Below are 22,464 nucleotides of genomic sequence, written 5' to 3'. Positions count from 1 at the left end.
AGAGGAGGAGGTGGCGGTTGGCTTTGCAAGGTTGTATGCAAAGATTGATTTCACCTTGCAGGGTTGAGGAGTGCACGTCGTCTATGTGCGGTTCGTCTGTGTTTTTGTGTGTGCGTGCGTGTTGTGTGTGTGTGTGTGTGCGTGTGAGTAATAACACCATAAATATTCCCTCACTGTCTGACCTGCATTTGCAGTAGTTTGCATGTGGACTGCCCTCTTTGGCTGTGCAGCGTGTGCTCGTGGGGTTGTGAGTAGGGATCGTTCGATATTGGCTTTTTTACCGATATCCGATAATGTCCAACTCTTAATTTCCGATACCGATATCAACCGATACCCAGAGTCGTGTAGATAGAAGAGTCCCGACATCTCCATTCACTCCAATGGACCAGTGTTTTACTCTCAAGAGTTCCAGGAAGTAAGGTCCTGGATTAAGCAGCACTGTCGAGTTGCAGCAAAATAGACAGTTTGTGTTGTACTCTGAAAGGGTTTTTCATCCCTTTAATCAAATTGTACATTTTCAGCTTTATTTTAGCATGCAAAAGTAGCGCGAGACCCATTCCTGGCTGTTCATTGGCTAATGAGTCTCGCATTTTGGTCCTCCGCTGACGCCACTCTCTCTCTAGAGGGCACTACCGATACCGATATAAGCTGGCTTTTTTTTCCACCAAAATTTCAGGTAACAAGTTACATTACATATCTCCTGTTGTGAAATTAACTCCTTTCCTACTTTTGTGAGAGCAGAAGTAGCTGAAGAGTTTAATATATGATATGCATGTTGTGTTAAAGTTGTAAGTGTTATTATCAGCAGTGCTTGCCCCTCCCTCATTACCACCACTGAGGTGCCCTTGAGCAAGGCCCTTATCCCCAACCGCTCCAGTGGAGCTGCTCAGTGGCCAGCAGATCAGACTGTGGTTGTACTGGTCAGCTTCCAGGTGTGAATGTGTGTGTGAATGTGAACAGGGCGCTCCTGAAAAATAGAGCATTGCTCTCAGTGAGACTCCGCCTGTATAAATAAAAGGTTAAAAAAAAAATGATCGGCATGAAAACCGATAGCCTACCGATATTTTCCGATATGAATTTGTCATGCTAATATTGGCCGATAATATCGGACATCCCTAGTTGTGACCATTCAGAGACAGGTGTAAACGCCACCTGACTCAGAATCACTTTATTGCCACAATAAGACATACAAGGAATTTGTCTTAGTGTAAGTACGCAGCGTAGCGCTCATATCAATAAAGTTTATTGAATAAACTATACATGTACACTATGGCCCCTATCTTCCCACTGGCCTTAGGCGCTAAAACTGGCGTTAAATGCAAAAAAAAAAAACGCCTTGCGCCTCCCTCGGGAAGAAAAAATGTCATGGTTTTAGGCCCCGAAATGCGCTTTACGCCGAAGAGGCGTGGCGCAGTGCCAGAATAGGCCAGAATGGGCCTTTCGGCCTTACATACCGGCCTAACGCTATCTTCCCCCCTGGCGTTAATTTAGCGCTTAGCGCTTTTCAAAACCAGGCCTTATTCAGTGCGCCGGAGATATGGGCTCTCCTCTGCCATCTCACTCTCTCACTCCCTCTCACTCCCTCTCTCTCATGCGTCAGACAGGCACAATGACCGATGAAAAAAAAGTTGTTATACCGTAGTTTTGAGCCCCTGTCATTCAGAGGCTGTTGCATCATCCTACCTGTGCAGCGGGGGAGAAGAAAAGGTAGCGAGAGAAAACGATATCATTCTGCCCAAACTTTCACCAATCTAATGTCTCATCATGACATCCAGCCAGGGATAGGCTATATTTTTTATAGCCGACTAGATTTAGAACATTCTTTTCACTTTGATCTTGCTATAGTGTAGCGTATTTACATGCTTGCGGTATTTAAACTGCAGTGAGATTGGTTTGAGAAGCATAATAATGTGGAATAATATATATGGAGACATATGGAGTCATTTTAAGTAATATTAGACTTGAGGGTGTGCTTTACTGTCATTAGTGGCACGACAGTGCCGAGGTCCGTACGCGTCACTGAAGACATGACATCAGTGCATGACATCAGTGGGTATGACATCATCAGTGATTTATGACCATCAGTCACCACTGGCCACCACTCGACGATGGCAGTGTTTATCGTGCGTTCCTTTATCGCAAAATGTGACCTGCTCTATCAAAATCAGTCACATTGACCCTAACAAACATTTTGAGTTTTATACACTGTTGGAAAGAGGAGAATGTAAGCTTTCTGCTGATATCAAAATGATCTTTGTACTCCAAAGATTGAGTGAGATACACCGCTTTATGTCGTGACTGTTTCCAAACTATGTTTCTGAGAAAAACAACCTCAAAAATGGACAAAGTAGGCTAGTTCTGCTGGTAACTCTACATTTTAGGACGGTGGCTCAGTGGTTAGCACTGTTGCCTCACAGTAAGAAGGTCCCGGGTTCGAACCCCGGTCCGCCCCAGGTCCTTTCTGTGTGGAGTTTGCATGTTCTCCCCGTGTTCGTGTGGGTTTTCTCCAGGTGCTCCGGTTTCCTCCCACCATCAAAAGACATGTATGTTAGGGTTAATACTCCTGTCAGTGCCCCTGACCAAGGCACTGGCAAAATAACGAGTTGGTCCCCGGGCGCTGCACTGCGGCTGCCCACTGCTCCTAGTTCTAGGAAGGTTCCTACTTCCTAGTAGAGGATGGGTCAAATGCAGAGGATGAATTTCCCCATGGGGATAAATAAAGGATAACTTCAACTTAAATTTAATTTATGAGCTGCAAAACTATATTTAATCTTTGAATTTCACAATAATCTTTACACAGAATGAAAGCCAATGCTTTATTTTGCTCAAATCTGGTGAAACCCCAAAACAGCCAAAATTAACACGTTGACTGCCAACAACGAGTTGAGTCGTCAAACACAATCCAGCTGTTCACTGCCAGCGACGAGTTGAGTCGTCAAAAAAAAATCGATTTTTTTTTTTTGACCGTAGGATGTGCATCTAACCCTTTTACATCTCTTATATAGGTATTGGACGTGTACAACGTGTACAACCCATTCCACCGACCCACTAAGTGGTGACAGTGCTTTCCTGACTAGAGGAAGGCAAGCAAAAAGCAGTGTGACTGAAGCCATTCTCATGAAGGTGGATTGGCGAAGGCGCTTTCGTTTTCGCGCTGATTGCTGGCGGTGCGGGATTGCAGATTTGCATAGTGGATTGCGGGTGGGACACAGTTTGAAACACGCAGCATAAATATGACCAGAATCGCAAAAGCTTCATCAAAGCCCTCAACCAAAACTCCAAGAAGCGAGCGAGTCCAACCAGACTTCCTCAAAGAGCGGCCGCACAGACAGGCTCACACCCGCACAGCAGCAGCAAAGCAATGAGACTGGTGACAAGCGGGGACTGCCCCCTAGTCCGACACCAAATTGGAAACAGCCATAAAAGGCTTTTAGAATGGGATTTTCAACCCATTCTTTTTTGTTTCTTTTTCGCTATAATTTAGAGTAATTTAATTTCTATTCAGAAATTTATTTGAGAGGTCGAGAGTATGAGAAAGTGCATTTGCACAGGTAGGAAAGTGCTTGTGACACGGCGCTGCAGCCAAGAAGAACGCCCACGGAGGGAGGAGTTGAGCAGAGGGAAGTTTACTGCTGTTATGGAGGAAATTACTGTTCAAAACTATTGTTTAGGTCTTACTGATGCCAAAAATGAATGGTTAAAGTGACTGTTCTATCGAATTTCACAAAAAGCCGTTTATCTCTGAATATTTTTTTCTGATGCTGAAACCATGCTGTATTCAACTGCTAATGCTTACATAACTACTAACTCTACAAACTAACTCTTTTAGACAGAGAAAGCACACATTCTATTAGTTCTTTTTAGATGATTGGTGTTCACGAAGTCCTAACAGAAGAGAAACCTCGGCTCTTGTAAAATGAGCCTAGAATCCTCAAAAAAAAACCTGGCAGAAGCTATCTACAGCAAAAAAAAACGGCTGGCAGTCAATGTGTTAAAAGAAATCATAAAATCACGTTTCTACACAAACGGGCCAGTGCTCCATGTGACTGATTTGGTCAGAGCAGGTCACATATGTGCAAACATTGACTTTGTTCACACATTCAGTCATTAAAAGCTGGTACCAGATTCTGGTTCTGTTCCATCAACAGAACATTCACTTCATCCACACCATCTGTTAAAGCAGCATGTCAGCACTGTGGATCAAAACCATTGATCGATTGATTGATTGACTTTATTAATGGATATAGAGACAACAACAAGATCCAAGGGATAGCATGTAAAAGTGTAAACACTTATTTCCAACATGGTCCCCGATGTTCTAAGAACAGGACAGACAATAACACAAAACATATAGTCATCTAAAAAACTGTAGCAAAATCACAAACATAATATAGATTTAGACACCAATAAATATGGTACTTCAAGAGAACCTATCCTAAAATCATCCCTTTTAGTCCCACTCAGATTACATTAGAAAAGACATAAAAACATTTATACAAGAATAGGGTGAAACCTACAAACCCTACAAACGAATAAAAATAACAAAACAATGAGTGCTCTCCCTATTGATTATAATAATATGAATGATTACATGTATAGTTCAGTTTTCTTAAAAAGTTAAAATGTCTGGAACAAACTCAACATATTAACAACTATTCAGATATAATAAAGAGAACACTTGTAGTGCTGCTCCAGTAAGGCCCATGCAGTGGAACAGAAACAGCAGAAAATATCACAGCAACAATACAAATACGCCACAAAGAAAAAAAACTATATAGACCAAACAACAGCTTATGGATTGTTTGGAATAATATAAGGAAATAAGTCTTGGACATTCTCGTGTTTTATTCATGGTTGCTTTTTAACCAGGTGCCTTACATTATATTGCATAATACTTCTTTTTAAAATGATCAAATAAATGAAATGAAATCAACTAGAAGAACTGGGTAGATAACAGAGAGAGCTAGAGCTGTACCTGACTCAGAATGACTGTCAGTCCAATCAGATTTGTCTGTTCAATAAGAATATTTGACTATTCTTTTCTTTTTTATAAGATTATCTATCTAAGATTTAATTGGGACTTGGTTTATGGTTTTAATAGACTGATACTTCAACCAAAATAGGATACATGTAGAATCACAATCGAATGGGAGAAACCAAGCAATACATTACTATTTGACTGTGAGATTGGCAGTGGAATCAGGCTCCTTCTAACGAATCATTGACTATTTGGGGTCACGCCTACCTACAACACAAATACACACACACACACACACACACACACACACACACACACACACAGACACACACACACACACACACACACACACTACCTACAACACACACACAAACTTCATCAACAAGTGATCTCTGAGAAGCAATGACAGCAATGAGCACTGAGTAACAAAGATGGAGACAAAAACACGTCAGTTAAAACAGAATCTCACATGTTGCAGCTGACTGCTGACTACTTGAGTTTACACAACTCAGCAGCTCCAGTGTAAAAACACCACAGTCCAGGATGGAGAGGCTGAGTGAATGTGGTCTGGACTCTGTGGAGGAGAGTCATGGTTCCAGAGACGCTGTAGAAGGACAGAATACCTGCTCTGTGATCCAGGTACACTCCTACTCTGGAGGAGGGAGGGACTGAGATGAGAGTCATGATACTCTTATGTATGAAGTGACAACTACTGCTGCCACAATCTAATGACCAAGACTTGTCATTGTATCCAAATAGACTTTCATTCCATCCTGTTCTGCCAATATCTTTATATGAGACTGCTATTCTAACAGAGTCGCTCCTCTCCACCTCCCAGTAACAACGTCCAGTCAGACCCTCTCTACTCAGGACCTGAGAGCAGTAAGTGAATCTGTCTGGGTGACTAGAATATGACTGTGCTTCTCTCCTGCATGTTGCTTTTCTGTCCCCCTCAGATAATAACAGCAGTTTGTGTGCTGTGTTTGGATCCAGTGTGATCTGACATGAATATTGTAAGAAGTCAGCTCTGGTCTTGGGCTCTGGTTGTGGCAGTAAAACATCCACTTCAGTCACTGTCAGTGAGATCTTAGGCCGTTCCTCTGTCAGAATGTCCTGTAGTTTATCTCTGACCTCTGACACAGCTGCAGTCACATCCTCAAAGTAGCGCAGAGGACGGGTATGGATCCTGGGTGAGTCTGTAGCTTGACTGAGACGTGACAGCGAGGGGTAACTGTGGAGGAAGTGGATGTGATCCTCTGTGTGTGAGAGCTGCTCCAGCTCAGTGTGTTTCCTCCTCAGCTCAGAGATCTCCTGCTTCAGCTTCTCCTGAAGTTCTTCAGCCCGACTCGCTTCCTCTTTCTGCTGGGATCTGATCTGCTGCTTCACCTCAGAGCTTCTCTTCTCAATGAGACGGACCATCTCAGTGAAGATCTTCTCACTGTCCATCACTGCTTTATCAGCAGAGAGATTCATAGCCTTCAGGTTCTGTTGTAGCACCTTCACGTCTTTCTCTCTGCCCTGGAGTCTCTTCTGGATTTTTTGCCGATTCACTCCGAGCTCTTTCTGCCTCTCTGTCCTTTCTGCGGCAGCTGAGACTGTGTCGTGTCCCTTATGTTCGTCCACGGAGCAGAGATAACAGATACACTGCTGATCAGTACGGCAGAACATCTTCATCACCTCGTCGTGACGAGAGCAGATGTTCTCCTGAAGCTTCACGGTGGCTTCCACGAGCTTGTGTTTCTTAAAGGTAGAGGATTCATAGTGAGGCTGGAGGTGCTGCTCACAGTAAGAGGCCAGACACATCAGACAGGACTTGAGGGCTTTCAGCTTTCTCCCAGTGCAGAAATCACAGCCCACATCTCCAGGTCCAGCATAGCAGCGATCAGGAGGAGCAGCTTGGAGTCCGGTCTTCTTTAGTTCCTCCACCAACTCTGCAAACATGATGTTTTTCACCAGCGCAGGCCTCGGTGTGAAGGTCTGTCTGCACTGGGGGCAGCTGTGGATGTTCTTCTGATCCTCTACATCCCAGTGGTTTTTAATACAGCTCATGCAGTAGCTGTGCCCACAGGGAATAGTCACCGGATCCTTCAGTAGATCCAGACAGATCGAACAGCAGAATTTTGCCTCGTCCAGCTGAATTCCTTGCTGAGCCATTTCACTTCTCAGTGACAGTGAATCTCAGGTAGATTAACTTTCTCACAACAGATCAAAGTTGTGCTCTGTTCCAAACCAAAAATCGATTCCTTTTCTTGGTGTTGTTGCTGCTCTGTGGTGAATGGGCTCGTTGAACTGGCTCAGTGCTGTTTGAGAGCAGGAAGAAGAGGGAGGAGTTATCAGGTGTTTCATACCAGGAAGACTTTGACCTTGTTTATAATTGACCTCATGCAGCCCCGCCCACTTGACCCATTATCTCACGACTTCCTCTTAAAAACACCGGCTGTTTTACCTGCTCATACTAGTCTGACTCACCAGGTCAAACCTAGTTTGACTCACATTATGAGTCACAGGAAGTGTAAATACAATCGGAACTTACGATTGTAGTTCCACTTCCTGTTAGTCTCTCAGGCCAGACGGTCTCTTCTACATAAGGTGAATATGAAGTGAAGATCATACAAATATAATTGGAATAGTTCAACTTTGCCTCAATGACCTCACTGACTGTAACAAAAAAAACACAATTTTCTCACAATACACAGTTGAAAATAATACTGTAAAAATGAACATTCACATTATTAGTAAGTGAAACTAAGCAACACATAACAGCAAATGTAATCTTTATCCTTATACTTAGTGTGTTGTGTGTCTAATCTGATTTCATATTTAGCCTTTATTCTCATATTGCTGAGGCAGCCAAATCAGCCACTGCTTATTGCTGTGACATTGGAAAGAAACATCCTGTTTGCCTTGTGTATTTTAACTGCTGCTACCTGTTATTATATGAATTATTATGATTCAAATCATACACACACACACACACACACACAATACAATTTAGAGCAAGACACATTGCTCATTACGATATATATCTTAGTCAGACAAGTAACTATCAATTACACGTATAGTCTAGGGAATCTGTGAGAAAAAATGACCCAACCTTAAATTCCCTGGAAACCAAAATCCACAAAAACGTTCTAACTATGTTATTTAGGGTCTTATGTTAGTAATTGTCTGCCTCCGAAATTATTATACATTACTTTCAACCCAAAGCCTTAAAATCGACACTTTTCTACAAGATTCTACAAGATACTTCCTCATTGAAGAGAGCAGTGCGCGAGGTGCTAAAATGCAGGAGCTTATGATGTCATAAGCTCTATATAACCTTTGTACACGCGCGCAATCTGCCCTCCTTTTGTCCGTTCTTTGCCCCCAGTGACAGCGCTCCCTCAGTGTCCGTCTGCCTCCCACTCTGCGCTATGCTGCTCTCTCTCTCTCTCTCCTCTCTCTCTCTCTCTCCCTCTCCTCTCCTCTCCTCTCCTCTCTCTCTCTCTCTCTCCTCTCCTCTCCTCTCTCTCTCTCCTCTCCTCTCTCTCTCTCTCTTCTCCTCTCCTCTCTCTCTCTCTCTCTCTCTCTCTCTCTCCTCTCGTGTGAGAGAGAGCACAGAGAGACACACAGCCTGGTGACGCGAGGTTACTCACACATACACACACACACACACACGCTGTGCAGTCGCAGCAAGAGTCCCTCTCCGAGCAACGAACACACACACACACACACACACACACACGCACGGTGTGTGTGTGTCGATCTCTCTTTCTCTCTTTCTCCGTTTCCCTCCCCCCCTCTGTCTCGCGCTCTCTCTCTCGGAGGCTGCTGCAGATGGGACACGCCCACACATTCCGCGGGAGAAAATACACTCTAAAAAATAATTCATTCTCATTACTTTTGCCAGACTGTCAAACCTAAATTTATATACTTTGCGACGTTCATCATCGTTCAAATTTGGCTGGTGGCTTATTAACATAGGCTCCTGTGATGTGATGAACTCAAAATGCTAAATAATAATAAAATATTTCTGGTTTCCAGGGACTTTAAACAAATTGCAACAGAAATGATTTGTGTTGTATTCAGCTCTTGAAACCTTCCAATTTAACATACTGAAAATCCCAGAAAATCCCAGTAGTGGAACATTGTCAAAATTGGCATTGTCTCCACAAAGGAGGTGATGTTTTTGGTGCCGTTTGTCTGACCGTTTGTCTGTTAGCAGGAGGATTACGGCAAAACTACTGGGCCGATTTTCATGAAACTTGGTGGAAGGGTGTAGCATGGGCCAAGGAACAACCCATTACATTTTGGAGCGGATCTGATCCGGGTCGGCTCAATGGAGGGGGCGGGGCTAGGGAAAAGAGTCCGTTGGTAGGGATAGGAAGGTCGTAGAGAGTCTGGATTCGAGAGGTGGGTAGGGGGCATGGACAGGTGTATCAGGGGGAGTGTATGTGGGAGGTGGGAGGGGGTGTGGTCAGGAAAGGGGTGGGGCTAGGGAAAAGCTCTACCAAACATACTGTAACATAACAAAACAAAACATAAAAAATGTAAGTGTGGCTAATATGTTCTAATAGTTGGTGGAAAAGGGTGAGTTTTCATGCACATCTTGTTCCCTCAGACAGCCATCGCAAACCATAACTTCATAGTCATGTCACTCACGAGTCTCGCATTGGAGGCAATTTGATTTGGGCAAGGCACAGCACAAGTTGTAGCTCAAACATGTAGACGAGTGGACAGGTAGGCTAAGTCTCCATATCCGAAGGTTATGGGTAAGTTGACTGCCATTTATTGTCTGTTACCAATGACAGTCGTCTGTTACCATTCAAAGTAGGCTAGCTTAATAAGCACTTACTAGTTAGCTATAATAGGTATAGCTTAATAATAGCTTATTAAGATACTTGTACTATCTGTTATTCATTTTCTTTGTGCAAATAAACAATAAACAAACATAAATAAACAATAAACACTTACTCTGGAGATGATGTAGCCTACCACTTGTGCTCTTCTCACTACGTATACTCCAACCACTTATAAAGCCTCAGCCAGGCGGTAATGCAACATAAAGGATGCCAACTGCCATACAACCCCACAGAAGGATTTATTACATCACTGATGACATCACAATTGCTCGAGTGACATCACTGATGACATCACAATTGCTCGAGTGACATCACTGATGACATCACAATTGCTCAAGTGACATCACTGATGACATCACAATTGCTCAAGTGACATCACTGATGACATCACTGATACATGACAATCGTGACATCACAATCGTGGCACACACACCGCCCGCCCACTTATTGGACCATAACATCAGAACCATTGATGGCCACAACACATTCCATGTTATGGGCATTATAGCTGGAGTTACACCAGAGAGCCAAACCAGGACCTCTGATAGCTGTGACATAGCAGCAGTTGGACACATCAATATCCAAAATCAGAGACCCCCTGGCCTTTCATCCATGTCCTATGGGAGGATTGAGAATGCCACAGGTGTGTGATTCTCATGAACATGGTACAACTCATAGCAAAACTCAAAGATATCAAGTAGGATCTAATTTCACCATTCAAATTGAAATTATAATCCACTAGGCATCTTGCACCCTACGCGAGTTCGCCTGCCTTGCAGCTCGCTGAGCTAGCCCTGCAGCTCGCATAAGCAGCTGCTTCGCATTGGAGGCAATTTGATTTTGGCAAGGCACAGCACAAGTTGTAGCTCAAACATGCAGACGAGTGGACAGGTAGGCTAAGTATTCTCCATATCCGAAGGTTATGGATAAGTTGACCGCCATTTATCGTCTGTTACCAATGACAGTCTTTGTGTGTTACCATTCAAAGTAGGCTAGCTTAATAAGCACTTACTAGTTAGCTAATAGCTTACTAATAGGTATAGCTTAATAATAGCTAATTAAGATACTTTCTAAGGTACTATCTGTTGTTATTCATTTTCTTTGTGCAAATAAACAATAAACAAACATAAATAAACAATTATAGCTGCTGCGCAGCAATGGGTCGTGGCCGGGCAAGTCTCAAGGCTTTGAGCTAGAGTCCCCAAGTCAAGGCTGAAGTATTTTAGCTATACTCCAAGTCAAGTCTCACGTCTTTGGTCACAAGTCCAAGTCAAGTCTCAAGTCTCTTATGGATGAGCGTTCTATCATCTGCTTCTGCTGCATGCCATCCAGTCTGCTTAGAACATTGCATAGCTAAAACTAAGGGATTCAAAGCAAGTTCAGGTTTCTTTGCAGCATGTAGCTTTTTCATCATCTGATTCTGTTTTTTGTTGCGAGGCATCTCACAACAATACAAGTAGGAATCAGTATATTCACAAACAAAAGTAGTAGTTACTTGCCTGTTGCCTCACTGTTGTAGCGTGGATGAGGTACTGGTGGAGTTGATGTTAGTATCCACCTGGGGAGTTTGTATCTCTTCGGTCCTACGCTGCAGGTCTGTGAGGTCACACAACTGATATACCAGCAGGAGCTGCTTTTTCCTCTTATGAACAGACTGGATGCTTGCTGGTGGTGTTTTATGGGACTGGATGCTTGCGTGTAAAAAGACACACTGCTTCCACTTATATAGGGTGAGCCAGGAAGGATTTATGACATCACTGATGACATCACAATTGCTCGAGTGACATCACTGATGGCATCACAATTGCTCGAGATGATGTCATCAGTGGGACGGACAGACAAACAGACAAACAGAGCCCTAGCTCCCTTAGATAGATAGATGTGCTCTTCCAGACACTTTTAGAGACACTGTGAGGGAATAAATTCATTACCGTAACACATTTTTAATTGGAAATATGAAACAACAAACTTTTTTTTTCAATGGCAAGCACTTCAATATGCTCAAGGGTAATGGGTATCACCCAAAATGTGTATGATTAACAAATACGAAGTTGTAGCTAACATTGTGAGAAATGACATGTTGTATTACGACTACATACTTACATGAGAAAATAAAAATCTGTTCTACTTAGAGACTCAACAACCATTTCTGTGGATTCCTTGCCCCCAAAAATGTGGAAATAGACACCAAATTTGTAATTCTAGGTCTAGTTGGAGTCAAGATATGGCCAACATTTTAATAATGGCAGTCATTTTGAAAAAATGTAATTTTAACATATTTCCACTAATGGGATTTTCTGGGATTTTTAATATAGTGTTTCGGGCATCAATATAAACATAAAAATGTGAAAATAAATTCTGTTGCAATTAGTTTAAGGTCAAACCTTATTTTCCCCAGACTATAACCCGTCTGGGAGAACAGACTGTAAGGGGCGTGGCTTGAAGGAGACTGCAGGAGAGAGCTGTATAGGGACAAATCCAACTGTGGCAGTTCTGAGGTTGTGACCACTCATTACAGGGAGGGATGACAGCAGTATATATGCATTTACAAGTAAAAACTGCTTTTGCACGGAATGGGACCTTTCATTTCCGATACCGATATCAACCGATACCGATATAAGCTGGCTTTTTTTCCACCAAAATTTCAGGTAACAAGTTACATTACATATCTCCTGTTGTGAAATTAACTCCTTTCCTACTTTTGTGAGAGCAGAAGTAGCTGAAGAGTTTAATATATAATATGCATGTTGTGTTAAAGTTGTAAGTGTTATTATCAGCAGCGCTTGCCCCTCCCTCATTACCACCACTGAGGTGCCCTTGAGCAAGGCCCTTATCCCCAACCGCTCCAGTGGAGCTGCTCAGTGGCCAACAGATCAGACTGTGGTTGTACTGGTCAGCTTCCAGGTGTGAATGTGTGTGTGAATGTGAACAGGGCGCTCCTGAAAAATAGAGCATTGCTCTCAGTGAGACTCCGCCTGTATAAATAAAAGGTTAAAAAAAAAAAGATCGACATGAAAACCGATAGCCTACCGATATTTTCCGATATGAATTTGTTATGCTAATATTGGCCGATAATATCGGACATCCCTAGTTGTGACCATTCAGAGGCAGGTGTAAACGCCACCTGACTCAGAATCACTTTATTGCCACAATAAGACATACAAGGAATTTGTCTTAGTGTAAGTACGCAGCGTAGCGCTCATATCAATAAAGTTTATTGAATAAACTATACATGTACACTATGGCCCCTATCTTCCCACTGGCCTTAGGCGCTAAAACTGGCGTTAAATGCAAAAAAAAAAAACGCCTTGCGCCTCCCTCGGGAAGATGGCGTTTTAGGCCCCGAAATGCGCTTTACGCCGAAGAGGCGTGGCGCAGTGCCAGAATAGGTCAGAATGGGCGTTTCTGCCTTAAATACCGGCCTAACGATATCTTCCCCCTTGGCGTTAATTTAGCGCTTAGCGCTTTTCAAAACCAGGCCTTATTCAGTGCGCCGGAGATATGAGCTCTCCTCTGCCATCTCACTCTCTCTCTGTCTCTGTCTCTCTCTCTCACTCCCTCTCTCTCACGCGTCAGACAGGCACAAGGACCGATGAAAGAAAAGTTGTTATACCGTAGTTTTGAGCCTCTGTCATTCAGAGGCTGTTGCATCATCCTACCTGTGCAGCGGGGGAGAAGAAAAGGTAGCGAGAGAAAACAATATCATTCTGCCCAAACTTTCACCAATCTAATCTCATCATGACATCCAGGGATAGGCTATATTTTTTCTAGCCGACTAGATTTAGAACATTCTTTTCACTTTGATCTTGCTATAGTGTAGCGTATTTACATGCTTGCTGTATTTAAACTGCAGTTAGATTGGTTTGAGAAGCATAATAATGTGGAATAATATATATGGAGACATATGGAGTCATTTAAGTAATATTAGACTTGAGGGTGTGCTTTACTGTCATTAGTGGCATGACAGTGCCGAGGTCCGTACGCGTCACTGAAGACATGACATCAGTGCATGACATCATCAGTGATTTATGACCATCAGTCACCACTGGCCACCACTCGACGATGGCAGTGTTTATCGTGTGTTCCCATATCGCAAAATGTGACCTGCTCTATCAAAATCAGTCACATTGACCCCAACAAACATTTTGAGTTTTATACACTGTTGGAAAGAGGAGAATGTACGCTTTCTGCTGATATCAAAATGATCTTTGTACTCCAAAGATTGAGTGAGATACACCGCTTTATGTCGTGACTAGGGGTGCACCGATCGATCGGCACGCAATCTGTATCGGCCGATTTTGACCTCAAATATGTGATCTGCTGCTGCAGATATTTCTTTATTGTCGCCGATCGCATAGCCGATCATGCTGCACGTGAGAAACATGAGGCAGCCCATTTTCATGTCTTCAATGTCTATCGTTTAACTTTCATATTGTGCTCTAACGTTTATATCATTGTGTTGCAAAGCACACGCTTTGCTTTCGTCAGTGTACTCACCTCCACACACCACACCAGACTGTCAACACACCCCTTGCGTCTTTGAATCACACACATCAGCCGGTGATTACAGCAGACTCAGCAGAGAAGTTACCTCCAGTCCTCCCGCCTACCGAGTCATTTGCATGCTGTTAAGTCCGTGTTTGATCCATATTTGCGTGTATCCTCCTAACGTTATTAGCTCCGGTTAGCTTTAGCCGCTTTAGCTTAATCGATAAAATAGTTAACTTGGGTCGAAGATATTTTTCTTGTGTAACAGGGAAATCCCGGAAAATGGAGTATTTTTGTTGAGTGAACTGAACTTCATTGAACTGGTAACATGGAAATCCCGAAGTGGAGTGATTTTTATTCTTTTATAAACTGAACTGAGGGAACTGGACTACTACTAGCCATTTAGTTCAACACAGTCTTGTGCTCCAATTATCTCACACACAAAAAATCATGTTGGCGGTTTCCTTTAGCCTACAAAATATAAAATATTGATGTAGAAAAAAAAGAAAATGTGCTGCACTTTCAATTTGATGCATGAAATGTAGGCCTATATGTAAAATGGAAACTGTTCTATAATAGACTGCTATAGCTGGTTACAAAATAGATGAATAAATATATATATATATATATATCGGTGATCGGTGATCGGTAATCGGTAATCGGTGATCGGTCGATGATCGGTTGGGCAGATATTTCTCATAGGTGATCGGCAATCGGTGATCGGTGGCAAAAAACGTGATCGGTGCACCCCTAGTCGTGACTGTTTCCAAACTATGTTTCTGAGAAAAACAACCTCAAAAATGGACAAAGTAGGCTAGTTCTGCTGGTAACTCTACATTTTAGGACGGTGGCTCAGTGGTTAGCACTGTTGCCTCACAGTCAGAAGGTCCCGGGTTCGAACCCCGGTCCATCCCAGGTCCTTTCTGTGTGGAGTTTGCATGTTCTCCCCGTGTTCGTGTGGGTTTTCTCCAGGTGCTCCGGTTTCCTCCCACCACCAAAGACATGTATGTTAGGGTTAATACTCCTGTCAGTCCCCCTGACCAAGGCACTGGCAAAATAACGAGTTGGTCCCCGGGCGCTGCACTGCGGCTGCCCACTGCTCGGAGTTCTAGGAAGGTTCCTACTTCCTAGTAGAGGATGGGTCAAATGCAGAGGATGAATTTCCCCATGGGGATAAATAAAGGATAACTTAAACTTAAATTTAATTTATGAGCTGCAAAACTATATTTAATCTTTGAATTTCACAATAATCTTTACACAGAATGAAAGCCAATGCTTTATTTTGCTCAAATCTGGTGAAACCCCAAAACAGACAAAATGAAAAGAAATCATAAAATCACGTTTCTACACAAACGGGCCAGTGCTACATGTGACTGATTTGGTCAGAGCAGGTCACATATGTGCAAACATTGACTTTGTTCACACATTCAGTCATTAAAAGCTGGTACCAGATTCTGGTTCTGTTGTTCCATCAACAGAACATTCACTTCATCCACACCATCTGTTAAAGCAGCATGTCAGCACTGTGGATCAAAACCATTGATTGATTGATTGATTGATTGATTGATTGATTGATTGATTGATTGACTTTATTAATGGATATAGAGACAACAACAAGATCCAAGGGATAGCATGTCAAAGTGTAAACACTTATTTCCAACATGGTCCCCGATGTTCTAAGAACAGGACAGACAATAACATATAGTCATCTAAAAAACTGTAGCAAAATCACAAACATAATATAGATTTAGACACCAATAAATATGGTACTTCAAGAGAACCTATCCTAAAATCATCCCTTTTAGTCCCACTCAGATTACATTAGAAACGACATCAAAACATTTATACAAGAATAAAACAGTCATCACAGTAAAACACATTATGCTCACAGGACCAGCTAATTAGGCCTACTAACCTACCCAGTCACCTTGCTCCAGAGATGAGCATGGACCTGACTTCTAAAACCCCCTCTAGACTCTGAGAGTTTGATGCCTAGTGGAAGGCTGTTCCACAGTAACATCCCTGTGTAAAGAAAGGAGCTCAGAGCTACACCGTTCACCCGTGCCACTATACATTAGTGTTGTCACGGTACTCGGTACTTCGGTACTTGGACGGTACTACATTGCTACGGTACTGAACGGTACCTGTTTTTCATGGTACCGAGGGTACCGAATTTACTATTTAGTTTGCCACCATGGCTTGGCTTCATGGACCCAGCCGCCAGCTAACGTTAGCCTGTCTGCCTGAGCAACACACATACATACAGTACTGCGCATACAGCCCCGCGCACTTCCGGGACTACGGTGTCCCCGAACGTCCACACGTAATCGCGAACAGTCATTCACAGCTTGTATGTTGACACAAGCAGTGCGCACAGGCGGCGAAGAGAATGGCTACGGCTGCAGCAGGAGCGGCTGCTCCTATTCCAACAACTCAACTTGTTGAGAAGAAGAATGCAAAGAGTCGCATTTGGAAATATCAGTCCCCAAAGCCCCATCTGCAAAAAGTGTGAAAAGGAGTTCCAAACCAAACAGGGTAACACATCCAATCTCGCCAAGCAGCTGAAAGACAGGCACCCAGACCTGTTCAAATAATTCAAGGTGGGTTACTTCTTTCAAACGGTGTAAAATAACACGTTTAACAACATATCAAACAGACCTTATCCTGTCACATTCGTTTTTGAGATAGCTGGCAATGCATTGTGTAACCAAAAAACGTTTGCGCTAACGTTAACGTAACGTGTTTTGTAATGGAATCATTATGGGACCCGGCTAATACCTGGTACAGTGTCAGCTAGCATAGTGTAACGCGTGTGCAATGCAATGTTTGTAATGGAAACATTATGGGACACGGCTAATAGCCGAACTTAGCCTTAGTTCAACATGGCATCAAAATAAATACAAGCTTCAAATACAAGCTACAAGGTGAAACATGTTACTAGCTACATAAAATTGCTTGCACTCTACATGTGTGTATGTGCAGTTGTCTCTATCATCTCTTTATTTTAGTAAATCTCACTGACGTTACTTTCCATTTAACAGTATGCGAGAGATGAAGATGAAGAGGAAGGCACAAGTCGCGGAGCCCAAAAGACCACCCAGCAGATAATTCCTGATGTTTTTGAAAAGCAGAGGAAATATGACAAGAACTCACATGAAGCAAGAAAGTGTGATAGGGCATTGGCAGAATTCATATGCATCGATCAAATACCAATATACACCGTTGAAAAAAAAGGATTCCAGCAATTCTGTGAAAAAAATTAAATTATATTTAATATAATAATAAAATTAAATACTTGAGGGCTACATGCCACTGGTGTTGCACTGTCTGTACTCACTGCCATACAGAGTTGAATGTAAGAAGAAGTAAGCAGAAGCACATTGTTTTGTTTTAAAGTTGAAGGCTACATATGCCATTTGTTCATTGGAAATGGTTGCATACTTTAATAAAGGAGAATATGTTCAAGAAATATCAGTCTGTTTTTTTTACCGTGGTACCGAAATTGGTACCGAGTACCGTGGAAATTAACTAGTACCGGTACCGACTACTGAATTATTGGTACCGTGACAACACTACTTATACATGAGTTCACCCGTGGCACTATACATGAGCGCACACTGGCCCTGGTGTTGTGTCCATGCTGGGTATGATGAACCATGCCTATCTGCGAGCCCATGTAGTGTGGAGCAGTACCATTTACAAACGAATAAAAATAACAAAACAATGAGTGATCTCCATATCGATTATAATAATATGAATGATTACATTTATAGTTCAGTTTTCTTAAAAAGTTAAAATGTCGGGAACAAACTCAACATATCAACAACTATTCAGATATAATAAAGGGAAGACTTGTAGTGCTGCTCCAGTAAGGCCCATGCAGTGGAACAGAAACAGCAGAAAATATTACAGCAGCAATACAAATACGCGACAAAGAAAAAAAACTACCGTATATAGACCACACAACAGGTTATGGATTGTTTGGAATAATATAAGGAAATAAGTCTTGGACATTCTCGTGTTTTGTTCATGGTTGCTTTTTAACCAGGTGCCTTACATTATATTGCATAATACTTGTTTTTAAAATGATCAAATAAATGAAATGAAATCAACTAGAAGAACTGGGTAGATAACAGAGAGAGCTAGGGCTGTACCCGACTCAGAATGGCTGTCAGTCCAATCAGATTTGTCTGTTCAATAAGAATATTGGTTTAATTGGGACTTGGTTTATGGTTTTAATAGGCTGATACTTCAACCAAAATAGAATACATGTAGAATCACAATCGAATGGGAGAAACCAAGCAATACATTACTATTTGACTGTGAGATTGGCAGTGGAATCAGGCTCCTTCTAACGAATCATTGACTATTTGGGGTCACGCCTACCTACAACACAAACACACACACACACACACACACACACACACACACACACACACACACACACACACACACACACACACACACACACACACTACCTACAACACAAACTGAAACTTCATCAACAAGTGATCTCTGAGAAGTGCAGAGTGTAAACATGACAGCAATGAGCACTGAGTAACAAAGATGGAGACAAAAACACGTCAGTTAAAACAGAAGCTCACATGTTGCAGCTGACTGCTGACTACTTGAGTTTACACAACTCAGCAGTGGCTGCAGTGCTCCAACACATCAGTCCAGGATGGAGAGGCTGAGTGAATGTGGTCTGGACTCTGTGGAGGAGAGTCATGGTTTCAGAGATGTTGTAGAAGGACAGAAGACCTGCTCTGTGATCCAGGTACACTCCTACTCTGGAGGAGGGACGGACTGAGATGGAAGTTCCGATACTGTTATGTGTGAAGTGACAACTACTGCTGTCACACTCTAATGACCAAGACTTGTCATTGTATCCAAATAGACATTCAACCCCTGTTCTGCTAATATCTTTATATGAGACTGCTATTGAAGGACTGCCGCTCCACTTCACCTCCGAGTAACAACGTCCAGTCAGACCCTCTCTACTCAGGACCTGAGAGTAGGTAGTGAATCTGTCTGGGTGACTAGAATATAACTGTTCTTCACTCATGAATGTTGCTTTTCTGTCCCCCTCAGATAATAACAGCTTTGTGTGTGCTGTGTTTGGATCCCATGTGATCTGATGTGAATATTGTAAGAAGTCAGCTCTGGTCTTGGGCTCTCGTTGTGGCAGTAAAACATCCACTTCAGTCACTGTCAGTGAGATCTTAGGCCGTTCCTCTGTCAGAATGTCCTGTAGTTTATCTCTGACCTCTGACACAGCTGCAGTCACATCCTCAAAGTAGCGCAGAGGACGGGTATGGATCCTGGGTGAGTCTGTAGCTTCACTGAGACGTGACAGCGAGGAGTAACTGTGGAGGAAGTGGATGTGATCCTCTGTGTGTGAGAGCTGCTCCAGCTCAGTGTGTTTCCTCCTCAGCTCAGAGATCTCCTGCTTCAGCTTCTCCTGAAGTTCTTCAGCCCGACTCGCTTCCTCTTTCTGCTGGGATCTGATCTGCTGCTTCACCTCAGAGCTTCTCTTCTCAATGAGACGGACCATCTCAGTGAAGACCTTCTCACTGTCCATCACTGCTTTATCAGCAGAGAGATTCATAGCCTTCAGGTTCTGTTGTAGCACCTTCACGTCTTTCTCTCTGCCCTGGAGTCTCTTCTGGATTTTTTGCCGATTCACCCCGAGCTCTTTCTGCCTCTCTGTCCTCTCTGCGGCAGCTGAGACTGTGTCGTGGCCCTTATGTTTGTCCACGGAGCAGAGATAACAGATACACTGCTGATCAGTACGGCAGAACATCTTCATCACCTCGTCGTGACGAGAGCAGATGTTCTCCTGAAGCTTCACGGTGGCTTCCACCAGCTTGTGTTTCTTAAAGGTAGAGGATTCATAGTGAGGCTGGAGGTGCTGCTCACAGTAAGAGGCCAGACACACCAGACAGGACTTGAGGGCTTTCAGCTTTCTCCCAGTGCAGAAATCACAGCCCACATCTCCAGGTCCAGCATAGCAGTGATCAGGAGGAGCAGCTTGGAGTCCGGTCTTCCTCAGGTCCTCCACCAACTCTGCTAACATGGTGTTTTTCACCAGGACAGGCCTCGGTGTGAAGGTCTGTCTGCACTGGGGGCAGCTGTGGATTTTCTTCTGATCCTCTACATCCCAGTGGTTTTTAATACAGCTCATGCAGTAGCTGTGCCCACAGGGAATAGTCACCGGATCCTTCAGTAGATCCAGACAGATCGAACAGCAGAATTTTGCCTCGTCCAGCTGAATTCCTTGCTGAGCCATTTCACTTCTCAGTGACAGTGAATCTCAGGTAGTTTCACTTTCTCACAACAGATCAAAGTTGTGCTCTGTTCAAAACCAAAAATCGATTCCTTTTCTTGGTGTTGTTGCTGCTCTGTGGTGAATGGGCTTGTTGAACTGGCTCAGTGCTGTTTGAGAGCAGGAAGAAGAGGGAGCGCTTATCAGGTGTTTCATACCAGGAAGACTTTGACCTTGTTTACAATTCACCTCATGCAGCCCCGCCCACTTGACCCATTATATCACAACTTCCTCTTAACACATTCACTGCCAGCCATTTTTTTTTTTTACTGTAGGTAGGTTCTGCCAGAGGGTTTTTTTGAGGATTCTGGCTCATCTTTCAAGACCCGAGGATTCTTTTCTGCTAAGATTTTGTGAACACACAATATCTCAAAAGAACTAATAGAATGTGTGCTTTCTCTGTCTAAAAGAGTTAGTTTGTAGAGTTAGTAGTTATGTAAGCATTAGCAGTTGAATACAGCATGGTTTCAGCGTCAGAAAAATTATTCAGAGATAAACGGCTTTTTGTGAAATTCGATAGAACAGTCACTTTAACCATTCATTTTTGGCATCAGTAAGACGTCAGACATCTAAACAATAGTTTTGAACAGTAATTTCCTCCATAACAGCAGGAAACCCCCCTCTGCTTCCAACTCCTCCCTCCGTGGGCGTTCTTCTTGGCTGCAGCGGCCGTGTCACAAGCTCGTTGCTGCTGCTGCTGCTGCTGCTGCTGTGCCTGTCTGCGCGGCCGCTCTTTGAGGAAGTCTGGATGGACTCGCTCGCTTCTTGGAGTTTTGGTTGAGAGCTTTGATGAAGCTTTTGCGATTCTGGTCATATTTATGCTGCGTGTTTCAAAGTGTGTTCCACCCGTAATCTATTATGCAAATTTGCAATCCCGCTCCGCCAGCAATCAGCGCGAAAACGAAAACGTTTTCGCCAAATCCATTTTCATGAGAATGGCTTCGAGGAAGCCATTCTCATGAAAATGCTTGCCTTCCTCTAGTCAGGAGAGCACTGTCGCCACTTAGTGGGTCGGTGGAATGGGTTGTAAACGTTCGGTGGTTCCAATAATTATATAAGAGATGTAAAAGGGTTAGATGCACATCCCACGGTCAAATTTTTTTTTGACAGAGTAATACGTCATTGGCAGTGAACCGTTGGATTTTTTTTGACGGAGTAATACGTCGTTGGCAGTGAACGTGTTAAAAACACCGGCTGTTTTACCTGCTCATACTAGTCTGACTCACCAGGTCAAACCTAGTTTGACTCACATTATGAGTCACAGGAAGTGTAAATACAATCGGCGGAACTTACGATTGTAGTTACACTTCCTGTTAGTCTCTCAGGCCAGACGGTCTCTTCTACATAAGGTGAATATGAAGTGAAGATCATACAAATATAATTGGAATAGTTCAACTTTGCCTCAATGACCTCACTGACTGTAACAAAAAAACACAATTTTCTCACAATACACAGTTGAAAATAATACTGTAAAAATGAACATTCACATTATTAGTAAGTGAAACTAAGCAACACATAACAGCAAATGTAATCTTTATCCTTATACTTAGTGTGTTGTGTGTCTAATCTGATTTCATATTTAGCCTTTATTCTCATATTGCTGAGGCAGCCAAATCAGCCACTGCTTATTGCTGTGACATTGGAAAGACACTGCTCTATCAAAATCAGTCACATTGACCCTAACAAACATTTTGAGTTTTATACACTGTTGGAAAGAGGAGAATGTAAGCTTTCTGCTGATATCAAAATGATCTTTGTACTCCAAAGATTGAGTGAGATACACCGCTTTATGTCGTGACTGTTTCCAAACTATGTTTCTGAGAAAAACAACC

General features: G+C 42.9%; 1 protein-coding gene across 1 annotated transcript; it reads right to left on the bottom strand.

Moving 5' to 3' along the window:
• Window positions 1–5,467: 5,467 nt before the first annotated feature.
• LOC310800263 (uncharacterized protein) lies at window positions 5,468–20,596 on the bottom strand (the record flags this gene model as incomplete). Its single annotated transcript, XM_083662840.1, has 2 exons — window positions 5,468–7,155; window positions 18,946–20,596. 2 exons carry the CDS (start codon window positions 20,594–20,596, stop codon window positions 5,468–5,470), a joined length of 3,339 nt encoding a protein of 1,112 aa, XP_083518966.1.
• Window positions 20,597–22,464: the final 1,868 nt, after the last annotated feature.

This window comes from Poromitra crassiceps (genome assembly GCF_964638095.1).
Source record: "Poromitra crassiceps genome assembly, chromosome: 29".
Lineage (NCBI taxonomy): Eukaryota > Metazoa > Chordata > Actinopteri > Beryciformes > Melamphaidae > Poromitra > Poromitra crassiceps.
The sequence above is the reverse complement of the archived record's forward strand: the minus strand, read 5'-3'. Positions and strand labels throughout refer to the sequence as shown.